Source organism: Dermochelys coriacea, chromosome 5, assembly GCF_009764565.3.
Source record: "Dermochelys coriacea isolate rDerCor1 chromosome 5, rDerCor1.pri.v4, whole genome shotgun sequence".
In the NCBI taxonomy this organism is placed as follows: Eukaryota; Metazoa; Chordata; order Testudines; family Dermochelyidae; genus Dermochelys; species Dermochelys coriacea.
Genome location: NC_050072.1, coordinates 104,943,483 through 104,966,688, shown reverse-complemented (window position 1 = coordinate 104,966,688; position 23,206 = coordinate 104,943,483). Strand labels below are relative to the sequence as shown.

The window sequence follows — 23,206 nt, the reverse complement described above, 5'->3', positions numbered from 1 at the left end:
ATAGGGCCTAATCACATCAGCCACACTATCAGAGGCTTGTTCACCTGCACATCTACCAATATGATATATGCCATCATGTGCCAGCAATGCCCCTCTGCCATGTACATTGGTGAAACTGGCCAGTCTCTACATAAAAGAATAAATGGACACAAATCAGACATCAAGAATTATAACATTCAAAAACCAGTTGGAGAACACTTCAATCTCTCCGGTCACTCGATTACAGACCTGAGAGTGGCTATCCTTCAACAAAAAAACTTCAAAAACAGACTCCAACGAGAGACTGCTGAATTGGAATTAATTTGCAAACTGGATACAATTAATTTAGGCTTGAATAGAGACTAGGAGTGGATGAGACATTACACAAAGTAAAACTATTTCCCCATGTTATTTCTCCCCCCCACTGTTCCTCAGACGTTCTTATTAACTGCTGGAAATGGCCCACCTTGTTTGTCACCATGAAACGTTTTCCAAAGTAAAACTATTTCCCCATGTTATTTCTCCCCTACCATCCCACCCCCCACTGTTCCTTAGATGGTCTTGTTAACTGCTGGAAATGGCCCACCTTGCTTGTCACCATGAAAGGTTTTCCTCCTCCCCCCCCCCCCCGCTGGTGATGGCTCATCTTAAGTGATCACTCTCCTTACAGTGTGTATGATAAAACCCATTGTTTCATGTTCTCTGTGCGTGTATATCAATCTCCCCTCTATTTTTTTCACCGAATGCATCCGATGAAGTGAGCTGTAGCTCACGAAAGCTTATGCTCAAATAAATTTTAGGCTCTATGGTGCCACAAGTACTCCTTTTCTTTTTGCAAATAAAGACTAACACGGCTGCTACTCTGAAACCTAAGAGCTTCAAAGCAATACACTTGTTTTGTTTCTCCCTTCTTTGCAGTTGTCATAACCATACAGCTAAGGGTAGCATAAAATCCCTCCTGGGTAGCTGTACTGAATCTTTCCCTGTAAGGGGTAAGAAGCTCAAATAATCTAGTTGGCACCTGACCAAAAGGGCCAATGAGGAAAGAAGATACTTTCAAATCTGGGGGTAGGTTTTATGTGTGCTCTCTTTGTGTTGTTCACTCTCTGGATGGGGAGCGAAAGACCGGGCAGGAAATATATCTCCTGAAAACATAGCTGAAATGAGCATCTAAGATTACAAAAATTGTAAGTAATGGCAAGGAAATGCGTTACATTATCTTTTGTTTTAGCTTGTGAATTTTCCCTGTGCTAAGAGTGAATTTTATTCCTGTTTTTTTTGCAACTTTGAATGTGATCCTATAGGGAAATCCTCTGTGTTTTAAATCTTTTTATTACCCTGTAAAAATTAACTTCCATCCTGATTTTTGCAGGTGTGATTCTTTTACTTTTTTTTTAAATAAAATTCTTCTTTTAAGAACTTGATTTATTTTCAGTGTCCTAAAACCTAAGGAGTTTGGTCTGTGCTCACATTGTACCAATTGGTGAGGATATTATTTTCAAGACTCCCCAGGAAAGGGGGTAAAGGGGCTTGGGGGAATATTTTGGGGAAACAGGGACTCCAAGTGGCCCTTTCCCTAAATCTTCGGCTAAATCACTTGATGGTGGCAGCAATACCGTCGAAGGACAAGGAAAGGATTTGTGCCTTGGGGAAGTTTGAACCTAAGCTGGTAGAAATAAGCTTGGGGGTCTTTTATGCAGGTCCCCACATCTGTATCCCAGAGTACAGAGTGGGGAGGGAACCCTGACAGTAGTCAAAATTGTAAATACTTATGTGGAACATAAAGATGGTTTGTGTTTGGTATGGAATTCAGACTCTGAGATTTAAGTAGTAATTCCTTTTAACATGTGGGTAATTAATCTGGTGGTGTTCAGTATAAATTCCATCCACACCCTTAACTATGTTCTTGGAGTTGTAAAAATTCTGTTACAATAGCATCAGATGTCATTTAGATCAATGGTTTTCAAACTGCGGGTCACAACCCAAAAGTGGGTTGTGGAATGTAAGGCACTGGATCACGGTGTCTCTGATTAGCACCACCTACTGGGCCATTAAAAGTCCCGCTGGTGGTACTGCCCAGCTAAGGCAGGGTAGTCCCTACCTGTTCTGACACTGCACTGTGCCCCAGAAACGGCCAGCAGCAGGTCCAGCTCCTAGCTGGGGGCGCCATGTGGCTCCGCGCACTATCCCCGCCCTGAGCATTGGTTCCACATTCCCATTGGCAGGTTACTGGTGCCTGCGGGCGAGAGCTGTGTGGAGCCGCTTGCGCGCCTCTGCCTAGGAGTTGGACCTGCAGCTGGCTGCTTCTGAGGCGCAGTGCAGTCCTTGGTGCCAGGACAGGCAGGAAGCCTGCCTTAGCACCCCCACTGCGCTGCTGACTGGGAACTGCCCGAGGTAAGTCTGCGCCCCAATCCCCTGCCCTAGGTCTGAGCCCCCCATTGAACCCTTTCCTGCACCCCAAACCCTTCATCCCCAGCCCCACCCCAGAGCCTGCACCCTCAGTCCAGAGCCCTGACCCCCTCCTGCATTCCAACCCCCTGTTCCAGCCCTGAGCCCCCTCAAACCCGGAGTCCCTTCCTGCACCCTAAACCCCTCATCCCCGTCCCCACCCCGGAGCCTGCACCAAGCCCAAAGCACACCCTGAACCCCACATTCCTGCCCCACCCTGCAGCCCTCACCCCCACAGCCCAATCTGTTGCCCCAACCCAGAGGCCCCCCCCCCCACACACACCCCAAACCGCTCATCCACAGCTCCATTCAGTCGCAGGTATCAACAATTTTCTTCAACTGGGTCTCCAAAAAAAAAAAAGTTTGAAAACCACTGATCTAGTTTTAGAAAGGCCTATCAACTAGGTTAAGAGCATATAATGAAATACTGTAGGACCACTTTATTTTTCTACATTGTAACAGAGTTCTTGAAGCATCAGGCCTCTGTGTTTGTCATTCAGCACCAATGTCCTCAGAAATATGTGTCACTGAGATTTAATTTTATTTCCTAAAATCATTCTGTGTTGTGAGTCAGTTAATTATTCATTTGTTGTAAGACCTCTGCTGTTTTGAAACCAGGCAGATGCAAACAATGTCAGCACAGAAACCCCTGACATGCACTCTGTCTCGCAATTTGCTGGATCCCTGAACCTTGTGTATTTCTAGATGAGGAGCTGTTGGGTGGGAATAGAACAGTCTACATTTAAAAATAAAAGAAGCACCTAACAAATATGAGATTTCAGTTGCCCTCTGAACTTCAGGAAACAACAGGAGGGGATAAAGTGTGTCCTATGCCCTTGTAAAGGTAACTGGGTGTTACTATTTCTGTTAACAGATAGTTCAGGCTTGCAATTCAATTTAAGATCTGGTAGGGCAAATCAAATTTTTCGATGGAATTTGGTTGAAAATGTTAGAATTCGTGGAGTTAAAGAGGTCTGAGGACCAGGTGGCTGTATGAGTTCACCCTTAGACCTGGTCTACACTAAGAAATTAGGTTGGTGTAACAGTGTTGGTCAGGGGTGTGAAAAATCCACACCCCTGAATGACACAGTTAAATCTACCTAACCCTTGGTTAGATAGTGCTAGAATTCAGCTGCAGCATTTTAAATGTAGGTAAGCCTGTATTTTGCCATGGCTAATGGCAAAAATTAGAGTGATTTAAGACACTCCCTGTTTTTAGTCCCTCCTTTTCTGGACTTCAGGTCTCAAACCATATTTTTCTATGCAGCAAATCTTCACCTCACCCCACCCTTTTTTATTATAAGAGGTTCCGTTCTTGTAAATCATTACAATTTCAAGTCAAGAGGAATTCCTCACAGGTTACAGGTGAATAACATTTGCAACATTTTCTCTAAAAACCTTTTCCAAAAGCTAGGTTTTGAGCATTGTTAAAGAGTCTCAGTTAAAAAAATCTTTCTGGGATGTTCACTATATTTGCCATCGTGAGAGATTTTGAGAGAATTGCATCAGTGACAGCTTACTGTGAAACTTACAAATACAAGTCTTCTTAAAAATAGGTCAGAATGGTAAATATGATCTCTATTGTCCCTGTTAAAATAAATCATGGTTTTCAAAAACACATGATTTAATTATTAGATATTATTTTGGTGGTGCCTCACTTGATAAAGTTCCTTTCTAGGCTAGTGTCAGCTCTGTCTCATTTATTCAGTCAGTGAGAATGTACATTTTCAAACCTGGAAATCTGGCTGATCAAAGACTGCTTTGAGGAAGGAATTAAAATATCAGAATATAAAACCCGCAGAGTGTAGAAGTTATTTGGGTATTTGATAAATGTTTTTTGCTTAGACTAGCTATAAATTTATCTTGTTACTATGTCTTACTGGACCTCTGCAGAGAGGTCAAGGTATATCAAGTATAGGACTACACTATATTCTTACATTTTAAAGGTGTTCTTCTAGGTCAGAGTTGAGGCCCGTGGACATGGCATTGCGGAGGAAACTTGTACTCTTATTGCCAATGACCGATTTGTGTAGTAGTCCCCAGGGCTGTCAATATGGTAATTTAAGCACTAAAACTTAAGAAAAAATAAGGTCCTTGTTTTAGAACAGACCAGTGGAACTTTATATAGTACATATTACTCCAGTTCAGAATAAGGAAGGAAAGCTTTCTCTGACTATTGGAGAAAAGAGAGAGCTGCAATTAGATGTTCCCAGGCTGGGGAAAGTGAATTCTGATGATTTCTCCACAGGCACCTCAGACTTCAAATTTAGAGTCCAACAAGAATTTTTGTTGTTGTTTTTCCCGTTTGTTGGACTTTGGTCTCATTCTCTCAAATAAAATAAAATATTGTTACCACTGGGAAGTTACAAAGGACTGGAAGAAAGCTGATGTGGTGCCAATATTTTAAAAAGGTAAACGGGACCAGCTGGATAGGTATACGTCGGTTAGCCTGACATCAGTCCTGGGCAAAATAATGGAATTGCTGATATGGGTCTTGATTAATAAAGAATTAAAGGAAGGTAATAAAATTAATGCCAGTCAACATGAATTTATGGAAGATAAATCCTTGTGAAGCTAACTCTTTGAGATATAAAGTTTGGGTGATAAAAATAGCTGTGTTGATATACAGGCAGTCCTCAGACTTAGGACACAGTCATTGGTTCCTGAAAATTGCGTTGTAAGTCAAAACGTTGTAACTCAGAACTGCTACCCACTCCATTGTGGGACCGAGCATCATAAAGTTGAAACCAACTGCTGTAAGTTGAATCAGCGTGTCAATTCAGAAGCGTTGTAAGTGCGGTTTGTCGTCAGTCGAACGTTGTAAAGTCAAGGACTGCCTGTACTTAGACTTCTGAAAAGCATCTGGCTTGGTACTGCACAACATTTTAATTAAGAAACTAGAATGATACAAAATCAACATGGCACATGTTAAATGGATTAAAGTGGACAGGTTTCAAATGTAAATGGGGAATCATCAAGAAGCAGTTGTGCTTCTAGTGCTGGTCCTATGCTAGTTATTTTTACAAATGACCTGGAAGAAAACATAAAATCATTACTGATAAAGTTTGCAGATGACACAAAGATTGTGGGAATGGTAAATAAGAAGATTGTTCTGGATCAGTGACCTATCTGGATCGCTTGGTCAGCTTAGGCACAAGCAAGCAATATCCATTTTATTATGACCACGTGAAAAATCATACATTTAGGAACAAATAATGCAGGCCCCATACTTATGGGATACGGGACTCTGTCCTGGGAAGCTGTGACTCTGGAAAAAGACTTGGGAGGATCCTGCTGGTTAATAACTGAACATGAGCTCCCAGTGTGAGGTTGTAGCCATAGATGCTGACTTTTGGTTTTGCCAGTGGGTGCCCCATCCCGGCTCTGCCCCCTTCTCCAAGGCCCCGCCCTCACTCTGCCCCAGTCCACCTCTTCCTGCCCCCGCTCTGCCCCCTCCCCTTAGGTCTCTCCCCAGAGCATCTCCTACCCACTGCTCACTCCTTTCTGCCCTCTCCCGCCTTGAATGCGAGGTGTGTGTGTTTGGGGGGGGGCTCCGCCTCCCCCCAAAACTGGCAGTTTTCAGCATATTTATACACTTGTTCCATATTCTGTTATTGAATGTGTGTCTATCATTGACGTCTTAACAATGTAACCCTTATTAGATAGTAATGAAATATATCATTACATTAACATGAATTACAGTATATTAAAATCATTGCACTCAGCTACAAGCTGTCTTCACTAACATCCCAGATTAAAGACATTATGTTCACTCTGGGCTTCACACCTGCTTAGGGCCTGTTTGGGAGCTGAGGGCCACTGCTGGCTGTGGAAGAAGGTGGATGAGAGGGACAAGCAGTGGAGAGTCTTTCCCCTCTCCCTGCCCCTTTCTCCTCTCCCTTTCTTTCGCTCTCCCTGCCCCTTTCCCTTTCTCTTGTTTCTTCTCTAAGTCCTTGCTCCCCTTCCTGATGTTCCCCCCTTCTTGCTTCCCACCCATGTCCCTTTTTCCATCTCTCCTCCCCAACTCCTGGTGGCTCTATCTAGTGCCTGCTACCACCCACACAGTCAAAGTAGCAGAGGAGGTTCCCCTTCCTTGGGTGGGAAGGTGGCCTAGTGGTTAAGGCGCAGGCCTCGGGCTCAGGTGTTCTGGGTCTGCTTTGCCACAAACTCCCTGCTTAGCCTTGCAAAAGTCACTTCACTTCTGTGTCCCCTAGATCCCACCTGCCAAATGGGGCTAATGCTGATGCTGCGTCCTAGGCTAAATCCATTCATGGCTGTGTGATGATGGGGAAAATGGAGATACCAAGGTGGGTAGATTTGGGCTGAATTTCTCCACAGCCTGGGAGTGAAAGCTAGCTCTGTGCAGGGGGGATGGAGGAGAGAGACGCTCAGGCCAGCTCCGCACAGAAGGGGGTTGGGGCTTCAGCCCTGCAGCTTCTGCCACTAGGGTGCCTGGGGCTCCTGAGCTGGGGACTTCAGCCCCACATCTTCTGCCAAGGTCTGGGGCTTCTCCTCCCCTCCCCCCACCCAGTGCGGCTCCTGCTTGGGTCCGGGGCTTCTCCTCCCCCACCATCCCTCACAGTGCTGCTCCTGCTGGGGTCAGGGCTCCTCCTCTGTTCCCCAGCATGGCTCCTGCCGGGGTTGAAGCTTCTCCTCCCCCTGAACCACCACTGCACCCAGCCCTAGCCTAGCTAGGCTCTCTTGGGTCACCTGATGCCTGCTGTGGCTGGAGTGGAGCCTGGCTGGCAGGGAGCAACCATACACATGGACGCCATGGCCATCAGCCCAAGAGGTGTGGGGCGGCCCTAGGTGAGCAGGGGCTGGCTGTGCTGCTACAGATAGCCCAGCACTCCCACCCACACCTAACCCTAAGGCTTTTTTTTTTTTTTTTTGTGAGACTCACTCAGCCCCTGCAGGAGCAGGGAGGTGGGAAACAGCTGATCTGAGCCTGCCCACCAAACAACTGATCACAATTGTGCGCAGGCTGCCCCTAGGAAACAGCTCATAAGTCGAGGCACCCACAAAACAGTTGATCCCTAGCTGCCAACAGCTGGTCATCCTGGTGGGTGCTGAGCACCCCCTATTTTTTTTCCGTGGGTGCTCCAGCCCCAGAGCACCCAAAGAGTCGGTGCCTATGGTTGTAGCCAAAAGATCTGATGCTATCCTTTGGTGCATGAACAAATGAATATCAAATAGGAGTAGTAAGGAGGTTATATTACTTCTGTATTTGGCACTGGTATGACCACTACTGGAATAATGTGCCTGCTCAGTCATCTCATTGGCTTACATTTTTCAGATATTTAAAACAAAAACCATATATAATTTTTATACGCTTGTGTTTGAATAAGTGTGTAATGCAAGGAGTGATTTGCAAATTAAACATCTTGGCCCTGACATCACAAATGCAAGGCTGTCACATAGTATTAGAGGCTTGCCCCACTCTGCGTGTGCCGTGGCTACGCACAGCTCCCGGAAGCAGCGGCATTTTCCCCTTCCGACTCCTATGCATAGGGGCAGCCAGGGGGCTATGCGCATTGCCCCTGCAGCTCCCATTGGCCGGGAACCACGGCCAGTGAGAGCTGCAGTGGTGGCGCCTGCATACAGGACAGCATGCGGAGCTGCCTGGCTGCGCCTCCATGTAGGAGCTGGAGGGGGGACATGCCGTTGCTTCTGGGAGCTGCTTGAGATAAGCGCCACCCAGAGCCTGCCCCCTGACCCCCTTCCATACCCAACCCCCTGCCCCAGCCTGATCCCCCTCCCGCCCTCCTAACTCCGTGATCCTAGCCCAGAGCCCCCTCCTGCAACCCCAGCCCCACCCCAGAGCCCACACCTCCAGCCAGAGCTCTCACCTCCCCCCGTGCAACCCAACCCCCTATCCCAGCCCAGAGTCCCCTCCGCACCTTGAACTCCTCATTTCTGGCCCCACCCCAGAGCCCATGCCCACTCCGACACCCCAACCCAATCTCATGAACATTCACAGCCCACCATACAATTTCCATACCCAGATGTGACCCTCAGGCCAAAAAGTTTGCCCACTCCTGAGTTATGAGGTTTCTGTAGATACATTAGGATCTGTCTGTACTGCAATTAAATACCTGTGGCTGGTCTGTGTCAGCTGAAAACAAAATGGTTCTTATTGCTAACGGATCTGAGTGCATCTCAGACATTAACTAGGGATAGATCTGTACGTACAGCACTGTAGCAGTAGGGTTGGCAGGTGTCCGGTTTTTGACTGGAACACCCGGTCAAAAAGGGACCCTGGACGCTCCGTTCAGCACTGCTGACGGGGCCGTTAAAGTCCGGTCGGCGGTGCAGCGGGGCTAAGGCAGGCTGCCTGCCTGCCTTGGCTCTGCGCGGCTCCTGGAAGCAGCAGCATGTCCTCCTCTCCCACTCGTGGGTATAGGGGCAACCAGTGGGCTCCGTGCGCTGCCCTCACCCTAAGCGCCAGCTCCGCAGCTCCCATTGGCTGGGAACCCATCGCCAATGGGAGCTGCGGGGCGACACCTGCGGACTGGGCAGCGCGCAGAGCCGCCTGGTTGCCCCTCCACATAGGAGCTGGGTGGGGGGACATGCCGCTGCTTCCATGAGCTGCCTGAGATAAGCGCTGCCTGGAGCCTGCACCACCTCCTGTGCCTCTCCCCCTGTCCCAGCCCCAATCCACCTTCTGTCCTGCAAACCCCTCAGTCTCAGCCCAGAGCTTCCTTCTGTACCCCAAACTCCTCATCCCGATTCCAGAGCCCACACCCCCAGCCAGAGCTCTCACCCCCCCATTTCCCTGCCCCAGCCCTGATCCCCCCTCCCACCCACCGAACCCCTTGATCCCAGCCTGGAGCACCTTCCTACACTCCAAACCCCTCATCCCCAGCCCCACCCCAGAGTCTGCACCCCAGCCAGAGCCCTTACGCCCCCTACCCCAACCTCCTGCCCCAGCCCGGAGCCCTCTCCTGCACCCTGAACCCCTCATTTCTGACCCTACCCCAAAGCCTGTACTCCCAGCTGGAGCCCTCACCCCCTTCCGCATCCCAACCCACTGCCTCAGCCAAGTGGTTAAAGTTGAACAAAATTTTATAAGCAGTTGAAAACAGAGTTTGGTAATGGAAAGTGTTGGACAACCTTAGCAATAGGTGATGCTGCCAGCCCCACCTATAATTAACCACATCCCAAACATTTGTCTTTGGGTAATAATCCCTTGTTGTGTACTGAAGAGGGGGTTCAGTAAATCTTATGGAATATTGAATAACTTTAGATAGAAGAGCATTTCCTTTGATATTTTACTATCAGTGATATTATTCTAATCACTTTCTAAGGGATTTTTTTAGGTCAGTTTCTCAAAGTAAGTTCTAGCTCCTGTTTTTTTGTCCAACCCCTGTATTTATGTCATCCAGTGTCTAAGTGCTTGAATCAAACAATGCTCTTTAGAACAGCTATTCTCAACTGGGGATCCGCAGCCCCCGGAAAGCCATGAACAGGTTTCAGGGGGTCCGCCAAGCAGGGCCATGGTTAGACTCGCTGGGACTTAGAGCTGAAGCCCTTGGAGTCCTGCTTCCCCGCTTGGGCCTGGAGCATGAAGCAGAAGCCTGAGCAACTGAGCTTTGTGGGGTCCTGGACGATTGCCCTGCTTGCTACCCCCTGATGTTGGCCTTGGCTTTTATATTCAGAAAAACACTTTTTGGGGCACAGATGGGCTGTGGAGTTTTTATAACATGTTTGGGGGGGAACCCAACAACGAAAAAGGTTGAGAACCCCCACTCTAGAAGATATTTTTTTCTGAAACAACCGTGGATTAAAGTAAAAGGGAGTTTTACATAAAATTTAGTAGATATAGCTGAAACCCTTAGTCTTCTACTAGTGTGCATGATAAAGTTTGGGTCTTTTAGTATGGATTTCAGGTAAAAATGTACTGAAGGGAAACTGGATTTGACAGACTTAATCTTAGAGTGGTTTGGTTTAGTTCACTTGGCATTTCATGGCTAGCCTCAGATTAAATGTAATAGAGAGCCTGGGATTAGGCTCAAGTAGGTTAAAGTCACCTAGAGCTAGAAGAGATTGATGTTGTTAAGGTCCATTCAGGATCTCTTTCTATCCCATAAAGAAATGAATAAACAACCTATCGTCCTTTTTAGAGACTAATTCAGAGAATGACAAGGGCAAAATGTTAATTAGGTAGATTTTTTTTAGTCTTATTATTTACTTTAATAGTATTCATGTGCTTCTCTCATAAAAACATATCTTTCTTATCACTTTATGCCCTTATCAAGTAGGGTAGGAAGTTCTCTTTCACAATGTTACTTTATTCATCAGTGATCATAATGCCCAGATTTTTAATTTTGTCAGATTGCCAAGAGAGGTCACATTGCAACAGTGGCTTGAAGGCAAGCCCTATACAGCATTGGGTTGAATATCAGCAAATCAATTTTTTTTGATTCAAAATTAGAGTAATCTTCAATTATTTCTATAACACATAAGACTGAAATATTATGGTTTGGGAACTATAGCATAATCTTTGCAAATTGCCAAAAGTCACCCCTTCAATGTACATATAATTAGATTTTAGCAACCAGTTGTATAGCTGCTAAAATATATAATAAAGAGAGAACGTACATGACATGTTTTAATTTAAAAGAAACATGAGGAGTAACCCAATTAATAGTTCAGAAACCCCAGAACATGTTATTTAGTACTTGCATGTCAAGGGAAAGGAGTACAGCAGGGTGCTAAGACTTTTTAGCTCAGTGTCAGTATATCAGAAATCTCCTTGTGCTTTTGGTTAGCGTATCTTTCATTCTCCAATACTGTTTTTTCTAAGTATATTAGATAATGTATGCAGCATTGAAGTTGCATCATTTCAGAGGATTGGGCTTTATGTTAATCAGTAAAATGGGCTGCTATACTCTACAGCCAAGGCATGGATTATATTTTTGAAAGATAAATAAGAGAAGTGCTATCTTCATTCTATGGGAGAATATCCAGAATATTTAGGGTTTTTTAAAAAGTCTATATTTTTATAAAAATTTGAGGGAAACCTTTCTGGTCCCAGAAATTTCCTGATGAGAACATGCTAACTACTGATTTTCAGTGGGAGTTGTATGCCCTTTGTGCTTTTGAAAATTTCTCCTCTTCATATCTGTGGGTGGGTGTGGTGCCAGCCACAGTTCTACTTTTGGTAATGTAAGACTCCTAAAATGTAGCTATAAATTCAACATATGCAATTTCAGATCTAGGAATAGCTTTAATAGATCACACCAGTGGTCTGTTTAGTCCAGTATCCTGTCTCTGACGGGGCCATTATTGGTTGCTACTGAGGAAGGTGCAAGAAACTGTACAGTGGGTAATTACATAATAAACGGCTCATTAAACTTGTCAGGAAGAATTTTCCTCTATCAGTTATTGGTTGGCATATATCCAGATATCCAGAAGCATGAGAGAGAATCCGTGCTGAAAAAGGAGAGAGGACTAATTCTTGGGTGAGTTTGTGTGTTTCATTTTTCTTTTGACTTGCTTAAAGTTTATAGTGTGATTACATGGTCTGTTGTGGATTGTGTGTTTGAGGGCTGTGTGGGAGTGGGGGCCAGAAGCCTGCTAGCTGAGAGTGCACTAGGAAGGCTCTAGACTCCTGTCCTTTGATCCTTGATCACCTTTCCCCTGTGTGTTAGAGGGGACAGGGCTGACCTAGAAGAGAGAGGCTTAAAACCCAGACACTAAGTGACCCATGGGAACTAGCGAACAGGGGAGTTTGAGAGGGAGTTGGTAGGAGGGAGAAAGAATAAAATCAGCATGGTTTGGAAAGGCCACATTGCCAATGCCAACACTGCACCAGCACAAGTAGACACAGAACCCGACCATGGATGCTTCTGCCCGGAAGCATCCATGGCCTGCATTTCCTTGTTATATAGATAACCAAGTTGGGGAGACCACCAGAATGAGAGGTGCCTAATGGTAGAATCTCTCAGGAATCAGATGGGAGAGCTACAGGAGGAAGTGGCTAGGCTGAGGAGCATCTGTGCTCATGAGGAATTCATTGAAAATATGCATGCAGAGTCCTCCAAGGTTGAGGAAGCAATTCAGCTAGAGGAGGAAATGGCTCCTTCAAAGGTTGAGGAAGCAGGCTGCTGGTTACTTCTGGCAGCAGGCAGTGCTCTATCCCTGCTCCCAACCTACCATCCATAGAGACAGGATGCTGCCCTGACAATAAGGGATAAGGAATTCTCCCTGAAGGTGGAGGAGAAGAAGCTGTGTACCCCCCAAGGCTGGGAGGATTGCAGCCACTGCTCCCAAGAGGAAACAAAGGCAAGGTTTGATGAATCACTTCTAAGCGGGACAGAGGCATCCATCTGCTGGCCTGACATGGCATTCTGGGAAGTATGCTGCTGCCAGGGCCCATATCCAAAACATTACAGAAGGATTGTTGAGGATCTACTGGCCCTCTGACTATTACTCCATGCTGCTCATCCATGTGGGTACTAATGATAATGCAAGATATGATCCTGAGCCAATCAGAAGTGACTACAGGGCTTTGGGAATGAAGGTGAAGGAGTTGGAGGCACAGGTGGAGTTCTCATTGATCCTTCCGGCTAAGGGTAAAGTCTCAGGCAGAGACAGGCACATCTAGGTGAATGCATGGCTGTGCAGGTGGTGTCACCATGAGGGCTTTGGCTTTTTCAATTTTGGATACTGTTTCAAGAAGGACTGTTGAGCAGAGATGGGGTCCCCCTATCAAGGAAGGGGAAGAGTATCTTTGGATATAGATTGAATAACCTAGTGAGGCGGGCTTTAAACTAGGTTTGACAGGAGCAGGAGACAAAAGCCCACGGAAACCTAGATGAAGGATCGGAATCTGGGAGCAATCTGGGAGCAATCACAGCAGGGACAAAAGAGAGATCAGAGAATATAGAGGGCAGATCTAATGAACATCTTTGATGTCTGTATACCAATGCAAGAACAGGAAGAACTAGAGATACTAGTGAATAATCACAAGTATTACATAACTGGCATCACATAGACTTGGTGGGATAGTTTATATGACGGGAATATTGGTATAGAAGGGTACAGCTTATTCAGGCAGGGAAAAAAAGGAGGAACTGTTTGCTTATATATCAAAGATGTATATGCTTGCACTGAGGTTCAGATAGAAGTGGGAGGCAGAGGTGTTGAAAGTCTCTGGGTAAGGATGAAAAGGGTAAAAAACAAGGGTGATGTTGAGTAAGCGTTTCCTATAGACCATCTAACCAGAAGAAGAGATGGATGAGGCTTTTTTTAAACAACTAACAAAATCATCCAAAGCACGGGTCTTGATGGTGATGGGGGACTTAACTACCCATATATCTATTGGGAAAATAATACTGCAAGGCACAGATTATCAAACAAGCTCTTGGAATGCATTGGAGACAACTTTTTATTACAGCAATTGGAGAAAGTGGCTAGGGGAAAGGATGTTCTAGGTTTCATTCTGACAAATGAGGAATTGGTTGAGAATTTGAAGGTGGAAGGCAGTATGGGTGAAGGTGATCGTGAAATGATAATGTTCATAATTCTAAGGAATGGCAGGAGGAAAAACAGCACAATAAAGGCAATGAATTTCAGGAAGGCAGACTTTAGCAAACTCAGAGAATTGATAGGTATGATCCCGTGGGAAGCAAGTTTAAGGGAAAAAAGAGTTCAGGAGAGTTGGCAGTGTTTTAAATAGACATTATTAAGGGCACAAGAGCAAAGAATTTCAATGCATAGGAAAGACAGAAAGTACAGTAAGAGATCACCCTGGCTTAACCAGGAGATTTTCAATGACTGGAAACTCTAAAAAATAAAAAAAGAGTCATACAAAAAGTGGAAACTAGGCCAAATTATGAAAGATGAATATAAAAAAACCAACACAAGCATGTAGGGACAAAATTAGAGAGGCCAAGGCACAAAACAAGACTAAACTAGCTGAGGACATAAAGAATAACAAGAAAACATTTTACAAATTAGAAGCAAACCATTAGAAGCAAGAGGACGATCAAAGATAGGGTAGGCCCATTACTCAATGAGGAAGGAAAGATAATGACAGACTATGTAGCAATGGCTGAAGTATTAAATGTCTTTTTTTTCTTTCAGTTTTCACTAAAAAGGTGAGCAGTGATCAGATGACTACCATCGTGAACATCAGTGTAAACGGGGTAGGATCTGAGGCTAAAATAGGGAAGACTAAGTTAAGAATTAATTAGGCCATGTCTATACATACAGTGCTGCAGCAACGCAGCTATTCTGATGCTACTGCAGCGCGTCCAGTGAAGACGCTCTATTCCTACTGGAGAGTTCTCCCATCGGCATTAAAAAAAAAGCCCACCTCAGCCAGCGGCAGAAGCTATGTTGGTGGGAGAAGCATTTCTGCTGACATAGTATTGTGCGCACGAGTGGTTATATCGGTGTAATTTCTGTTGCTCCGGGGAGTGGTTTATTCACCCCTGAGCGACATAAGTTATGCTGACATAGGCTGTAGTGTAGCCATAGCCTAAGACAACTTACATGTTTTCAAGTCAGTAGGGATTGACAAAATACATCCTAGAATACTTAACAGTGTGACGAGAGCTCTGACCCATTAGTGAATATTGTTGAGAACTTGTGGAGGACAGGAGAGATCCCATAGGACAGGAAGAGAGCAAATATTGTACCTGTTTATAAAAAGGCAAATAAGACAACCCAGGGAATTTTAGACCAATCAGCTTAACTTCGGTACCCTGAAAGATAATTGAGCAAATAATCAGTCAATCAATTTGTAAGCACCTAGAAGATATAAGTTATAAGTAACATTCCATATGGATCTGTCAAGAATAAATCATGTCAAACTATCCTAATATCCTTCCTTGACAGGGCAACAAGCCTTGTGGATGGCAGGGGGTGGTAAGGAGGGGGAAGCAGTAGATGTGATATATCTTGACTTTAGTAAGGCTTTTGATACTGTCTCACATGACTTTCTCATAAGTGAACTAGGGAAATATAGCCTAGACAAAGCTATTATAAGATGGATGAACAACTGGTTGGAAATCATACTCAGAGTAGTTATTAGTGGTTCACAGTCAAGGTGAAAGGCAATAATGGGTGGGGTCTGTGACATTGCACCCCATATTCTTCACAGTGATGATATGATATGATTATGACATAATTATGATGCATTTTATGCAGGGTGGATTTGATTTAAATCAACTTGATTTAAATCTAGTCAGGAAGACTCGATTTAATCATGGATTTCTACATAAAAGTGCATTCTTGTTGGTTGTTATAACCTTAATACATATTCTTCACAACTCAGAGATAAATGTAGGTTTCATTTTTAGAAGGTACCCACTGTACATTTTAAAATGATTTATTTTGAAAACTTTTCAGATTAGTTTTACCGCTATATCAGAAAATGAATGATTATTTGGTTATTTCATTTCCTAAAGGTAATTGAAGCAGATATTTATGAAATCATTGGGAGGTGAACTATCTCCATTTCAACAGGTTAATCATTAATATTTGGAGGATTTTCTTGCCATAGTGTATTAGCTATGAGAACATCACCAGACAGACATTTAAATTGTTTTATTTAACTAAAACAACAACGTTATGTATTCTGGATTGTTTTTTCTTCAACAGCAAAGATGCATCTGATGAAGTGAGCTGTAGCTAACGAAAGCTTAAGCTCAAATAAATTTATTAGTCTCTAAGGTGCCACAAGTACTCCTTTTCTTTTTGCAGATACAGACTAACACAGTTGCTACTCTGAAACCTGAATTTAGTTAAACATTCAAGTTTTTTAAAATCAGGTTTGGTTTTGTTAAAATTGTTTTTAACTAAAATAGTTAAATGAAATATTAAAAATAAATAAATTAAATTGACTATGTCAGCCAGGTCAACATGAGAAACTTAAAATATTGGCTTCTACAGCTAACTCAGTCATCTTCACCTTCATTTTCCTGTTTGTTCATAATCTCGAAAAGAAAAACAAGCTTTCCTGCTTTTTCAGGTCCCAAACGATTTCTCAATTTGGAATGAATTAGCCCAAAGGAAGAAAATATTCTTTCTACACCAGCAGAAGAAGCTACTGCTGTTAAAAGTGAGATTGTCACTTCAACAGACTCTGAATCCAAGTGCTTAAGTGACTTCCACCAGTTCACTGGTGTGACTTTCTTTAAAACATCATCCGCAAACATATATTTAATAGTTCACCCTTAGTTCAGAAGTTTATTATAGTTGCCATTATGGAGGGATGGTTGCTGGATGTCCATGTCATAGCCAGCTCTTCCTCTTCAGCAGTTAAGGTTTGACCCTGGTACTGATTATTGAGAATATTTGCAAGAAAATGAGCTGCAGATAGTGCTTGTCATATTTGTTTTTTTATGCTTGTAATTTAACTCTGTCATTGCATATTTCTCTTTTTAAGATCTCACTCAGTTCCTTCCCAATTTCAACAGTGTCAGCAATAGAACAGCTATTTCCCTGCATTTTGTTCACGGCTACAGAAATAGGTTTCAGGGTACTCAGCATGTATTCAACACATCTCTTAAGCCCAATGTTGAGAACTTTGGCTGTGACAGTTCCATCTATTTTTTCACGATTTTTTTCACAAACTGTCATCAGATTAGGCCAGTTCTTGATATAGTGCTCAAAACAGTCCACTACTGAGTTCCATCACACGTCCTGTGGGAGCGTTAGCTTGGTTTCTCCCACTTTTTTCAGAGCAGTTGCTTCAAAATGGTTGTTACAGAAGTATTTTGAAATTTCAACAACATTAGCCTTTATTTCTGGAACACTGAAGTCTTTGGCTAGGAGGTGCACCAAATGAGCACTGCAACCGTATGCTATTAGCTTGGGACTCTCTTCTAAATAATTTCTTCTCATCTTGGATACATTTGCAGCATTGTCTGTGACCCAGCTGCATACTAGACATTTGAATATTTTTTCACAGTTTGTTATGGCTTTTACTACTACTACTTGTAAGTATTCTGCTGTTTGTACATTTCCTGATGTATCAATTGTTCCTGTAAGGAAGACATTCCCTTCTTCTGTTGTCACACATGCACATACAAGATCATTGTGAACATTGCTCCCCCCATCAAGACTCAGGTTAACAATTTTACCCTCTAGACCTTTTGCACACTGCTCAATTTCTCTTTCATACACTTTATCCAGCAGTTTGCCTGTGACATCTGCTCCGTTGGGTGGACGGTATCCTGGTCTTAATGACTGAACCATGTAAATGAAGTGTGGGTTCTCAATCATATGGAAAGGAGAGTTTGTTGCATAAACAAACCAGGCAATTTTTTCATCAATTACTTTGTTTTGTAATCTGCTGGTTCTTATAACAAACTTATCAATGGTTGTTTCTGGATGATGGAGATTTTTTTCTTTTTGCTATAGATGATATACTGTGGCTATTGACATACATGATGTGACTGAAACACTATCATTGGCAGATAACTCTGAAACTATAGAAAATGATGGTGATCTTGAAGGTGGATAGTCTTCAGAATCCTGTATATTGAGGGTGGATTCTCCTAAACAAAATAAGTCAATGCAGTTATTTAATTATTGTTACCGTACTGCTCATTTAGTACTACTCATTGCATTCACTGACAGTCAGTACTACTTTAAAGGTGAAATTGTAAAAGGAAGATCTGTTCTTCATTTTTTATCACAACTGCATCTAAAAAGATAGTACCAACTAATTTTTTTGCTTAAACATGAGAATTCAAGAATAATCCAGAAGGAATACAGGCAGTCCTTAATAAAGAAGTATGCAATAAAAAAGTTTACCAACCTGAAGATCCTGCATGTTCAGACACATTCCTTTCATCATCTTCCAGTAGAGATAAGGAGGTGTTAGTACTGTTATACAAGGCACTGGTGAGACCTCATCTGGAATACTGTGTGCAGTTCTGGTATTTAAAAAGGATGAATTCAAACTGGAGCAGGTACAGAGAAGGGCTACTAGGATGATCCGAGGAATGGAAAACTTGTCTTATGAAAGGAGACTCAAGGAGCTTGGCTTGTTTAGCCTAACTAAAAGAAGGTTGAGGGGAGATATGATTGCTCTCTATAAATATATCATAGGGATAAATACCAGAGAGAGAGAGGAATTATTTCAGCTCAGTACCAATGTGGACACAAGAATAAATGGATATAAACTGGTCATTGGGAAGTTTAGACTTGAAATTAGATGAAGGTTTCTAACCATTAGAGGAGTGAAGTTTTGGAATAGCCTTCCGAGGGAAGCAGTGGGGGCAAAAGACCTATCTGGCTTTAAGATTAAACTCGCTAAGTTTATGGAGGAGATGGTCTGATGGGATAACATGATTTTGGCAATTAATTGATCTTTAAATATGAATGGTAAATAGGCCCAATGGCCTGTGATGGGATGTTAGATGGTGTGGAATCTGAGTTACTACAGAAAATTCTTTCCTGGGTATCTGGCTGGTGAATCTTGCCCATATGCTCACGGTTTAGCTGATTGCCATATTTGAGGTCGGGAAGGAATTTTTCTCCAGGGCAGATTGGAAGAGGCCCTGCGGGTTTTCGCCTTCCTCTGTAGCATGGGGCACGGGTCACTTGCTGGAGGATACTCTGCTCCTTGAAGTCTTTAAACCATGATTTGAGGACTTTAGTAGCTCAGACATAGGTGAGTGGTTTTTCTCAGGAGTGTGTGGGTGAGATTCTGTGGCCTGCGTTGTGCAGGAGGTCGAACTAGATGATCATAATGGTCCCTTCTGACCTTAGTATCTATGAATCATCTTCAACGCAGCTTCCTCCTGAGAGGGAACACTTCTCATGATATTGTTTCATTCGGGCAACCAGGCCTTGCATTTCTTTGTTGTACTGTTTGCATTTTGCATGCATGCCTGTCTTACCCACAGGTAGACATTAAAATATTACCCATTAAAATATTCCCAAACTGGGTCTCTTTACAGCCTGCTGCCATTATAGGTTTTCCCTTCTAGTGAGAGAAGGTATAGTAGATCTCAAATCAATGAAGGCTACACTCAGAAAGACCTCAAGATTTCTGGAATTTGCTGCTCAAACAGTTTCACTTTTGTTTCTACTACCTGTCCTTCCCTTCTCACATTTATCTCCAGACTTCTTCTCCTTGTCCACATGTATTCCGCCCCCAACAATCTTCTATTAATTGAACTTTTTGAAACTTTGCACTTTTAGAGAGAGGTAAGGGATTGACTGTGTGTACACAAATTTGCAGAGGGACAATAGGGTTGAGATCTGTTATTTCTCACCTCTAGATATTATTTATTTATTTAAAACATTTTTGCTGTTAACAAGCATGTTATCTCTGGAGACAAAAATCTACAGTTTGAGAACTGCAAAACTAAGCATCTCTGATGGTATCTTCTAGACTGATCAGTGAGTCCCATTGGGTAGATAGAAAGATTAACCTAAATAATCTATACAGAAGCCCCTGGAACTCCATAAGATTAATCCATGAACTATTGGAACTCATTTACAAAACTTTTCTTAAACATTACATGAATATGTCGTCTCATACTATAGAATTAGAATTTATAATCCTATTCCATGATGAGATATCTTTGAGCTATAATGTATCTTAATTAAAACTCTCTTTAGATAAGTTTTTTCCTCAAAAAGCATTTTATCAAAAAAATCCAATTTAAATATAAAAAATCATTGATTTTTATCCACCCTGATTTTATGCAAGAGAAGTCATGTGAGGTGTCATTGGAAAAGTTATGCATATTGACTATGTATCTGTATTTCAAATGTCGTTAAACCCGGGTAATGTCCAGTAAACAAGATGCTTTCAGTCTAGATCAGTGGTTCCGAAACTTATTCCGCTGCTTGTGCAGGGAAAGCCCCTGCTGGGCCGGGCCAGTTTGTTTACCTGCCACGTCTGCAGGTTTGGCCAATCGCGGCTCCCACTGGCTGTGGTTTGCTGCTCCAGGCCAATGGGAACTGCTGGAAGTGGCGCGGGCTGAGGGATGTACTGGCTTCCAGCATCCCCCATTGGCCTGGAGCAGCGAACCGCGGCCAGTGGGAGCCGCGATCGTCTGAACCTGTGGATGCAGCAGGTAAACAAACCGGCCCGGCTAGGGCTTTCCCTGCACAAGCAGCGGAACAAGTTTGGGAACCACTGGTCTAGATAGTAGGTGGGGAAGGGCCTATTCATGGCAATGTGCCATTAGGAAGCTTATCTCCCACATAAGCCTTCCTGAGAACACTCCAAACAGCCTGTGAGTAATGGTTGCTATGAATCTACCAGGACATGTGATCAGATCACATGATGCTGGACTCCATCTTGCGATGTTAGTATTTTTCCCCAGACTGGTCTGGGAACCAAGCTTTGAAACAAAGGGTTCCCGCCATATGCAAAAGCTATGTAAGGCAAGGAGTGATATCATCTGGGATTCTTCACCCCCCACACAAGAAGATTCTTGGAAACCCCTGAGGAACAACTGAACTTGGGGAAGTGCTGGACCCAAGCTAAAGGGATTTGTAGCCTGTGAATGAAACACCTGGGGATTCCAAGCTGTAAAGCAAGTGCAGCTTGCCCCCTAAAGAATCTGCAACCTGCCTTTATCATCTCTTAGGGCAAGAATCTGCTAATTCATATCCAATATATTTAGAATATTAAGATTCGTTTGCATTTTTTATTTGCTATGTAATTTCCTTATCTGTTTGCTATCTCTTATAATCACTTAAAACCTATCTTTTGTAGTTAATAAACTTGTTTTTGCTTTATCTAAACCAGTGAGTTGGAGTGAAGTATATGGGAATCTTAGCTCAAGAGGCAAATGCTGTTGCATATTCCTCTTCACATTGAGGGAGGAGGCAAACTTTATGAGTTTATGCTGTACAGTTGCCCGTGCAACACAAGACGGTATAATTTTGGGTTTATACTCAAGAGGGGATGCGTGCCTGGGAACTGGGAGTTGCCTTAGCTGTTGCCTTCCTATGTAAGGGCTGGTCAGAGAGCCTGCATGTAACTGCAGCTGGGTGTGTCCCTACCTGTATGTATGCTGGTGAAAATACAGGCTGGAGCACTTTGCAGCTTGTCATAGCAGTACAGTGTGAGAGGGAGCCCAGGCTGGTGGGTCAGGAGGCTCAGTGGTACACCAGTTCCAGGTGATACCCTGGGGGGAAACCATCACAGGGTCCCACAGGGATCTGTCCTGGGTCCAGTTCTAGATATCTTCATAAATTTGGATAATGGCATAGAAAATACGCTATAGAAGTCTGTGGACAATACAAGCTTGGAGAGGTTGCAAGCACTTTGGAGGGTAGGATTAGAATTCAAAATGATCTGGACATACATAAATAAATAAATAGAATAAAATTCAGTGAGGACAAATGAAGAGTACTCTGCTTAAGAAGGAATAATCAGTTGCACAAATACAAAATGGGAAATGATTACCTAGAAACAAGTACTACAGAGGAGGATCTGGGGGGTTATAGTGTATCACAAACTAAATCTGAGTTAACAATGTAATAATGCTGCAAAAAAAGCCAACATCATTCTGGGATGTATTAGCAGGAGTCTTGTAAGCAAGACACAAGAAATAATTCTTCCACTCTACTCGGCACTGATAAGGCCTCAGCTGGAGTAATGTGTTCAGTTTTGGGCACCATGCTTTGGGAAAGATGTGGACAAATTGGAGAAAGTCCACAGGAATGCAACAAAATTAATTAAAGATCTAGAAAACATGACTGATGAGGAAAGATTTATCAATTGGATTTGTTTAGTCTGGAGAAGAAAAGACTGAGGGGGACATGATAACAGTCTTCAGTTACATAAAAGGTTGTCAGGAAGATAATAAATTGTTTTCCTTATCCATTGAGGACAGGACAAGAAGTAATGGGTTTAAATTTTATCAAGGGAGATTTATGTTAGACATTAGGAACAACTTCTTAGCAGTAAGGGTAGTTAAACACTGGAACAAATTACCTAGAGAGTTTGTGGAATGGCTGTCATTGGAGGTTTTTAAGAACAGGTTAGACAAACAAGAATGGTCTAGATAATACTTAGTCCTGCCTCAGTGCAGGGGACTGTATTAGATGACCTCTTGAGGTCCCTCTAGTGTTACATTTGTGTGATTTCACGAGGTTTATAAATCCCTCCTATTAAAATATATATAATTTTTATGTAATTGTGGATGTTCTCATTATCCATATAAATGTGTAATCTGTTTTTGAATCCTATTAAGCAGTTGGCCATGATGAGACATTGTGACAATGAATTATGTGTTTTGAAAAAAAGGATTTCTTTTTAATAGTTGTATAATTTTTCACCTTTCAGTTTAATTGAATGTCCCCTTGTTCATATGTTGCTATAGCAAGTAGGAGTGCTTAGTCTTTGTTTATACTATTAATTATTCTGTGTTCGTCTATCATGTCCTCTTTTATTCATGTTCTTTTTAAATTATAATTTCCCAGCAATTTTCAGCTGCTTCTCATATGGAAGTCTTTCCACGTCCACAATTATTTTTGTCTCCCATCTCTAGACCACTTCTGTTTCTGCTATATCTTTTTTGAAATAATGAGATGAGAACAGAATATTCCCTAACAGAGTATTCCAGGTGACAATTTATCATTGATATATATATATAAATAATATTTTCACTATTATTTTCTATGCTGTTCTGGATACATCGTAACAGGCGCCATATCTTTGTATTTGTACTACAAAGCATATTGCACATTAAAATAATAATTAAAATGTATCAAACCAAATTTGGAAAAATATGGGTAATGAAATTTTAATCACCTCACAATAAAACCCAAAACACTTACTCCAGACAAG

At 42.9% G+C, this 23,206-nt stretch overlaps 1 protein-coding gene across 14 annotated transcripts in view; it reads left to right on the top strand.

Annotated features, from left to right (window-relative positions):
- The window catches only part of KIAA2026 (KIAA2026 ortholog), a 153,451-nt gene that overhangs the window by 38,207 nt on the left and 92,038 nt on the right, over positions 1 to 23,206 (top strand). Inside the window, exon 4 of one of the 14 annotated variants that reach the window (XR_006281728.1) lies at positions 11,792 to 11,891. The exons of 12 other annotated variants lie outside the window; for them this stretch is intronic. Coding sequence is in view for 1 of the 2 variants with exons in the window: in XM_043515285.1 (XP_043371220.1) it covers positions 11,845 to 11,849 (5 nt within the window). In the remaining variant the exon portion in view is untranslated. Of the gene's footprint in view, positions 1 to 11,791; positions 11,892 to 23,206 lie in introns of those variants that run through there. One more of the 14 variants, XM_043515285.1, reaches the window with a different exon arrangement.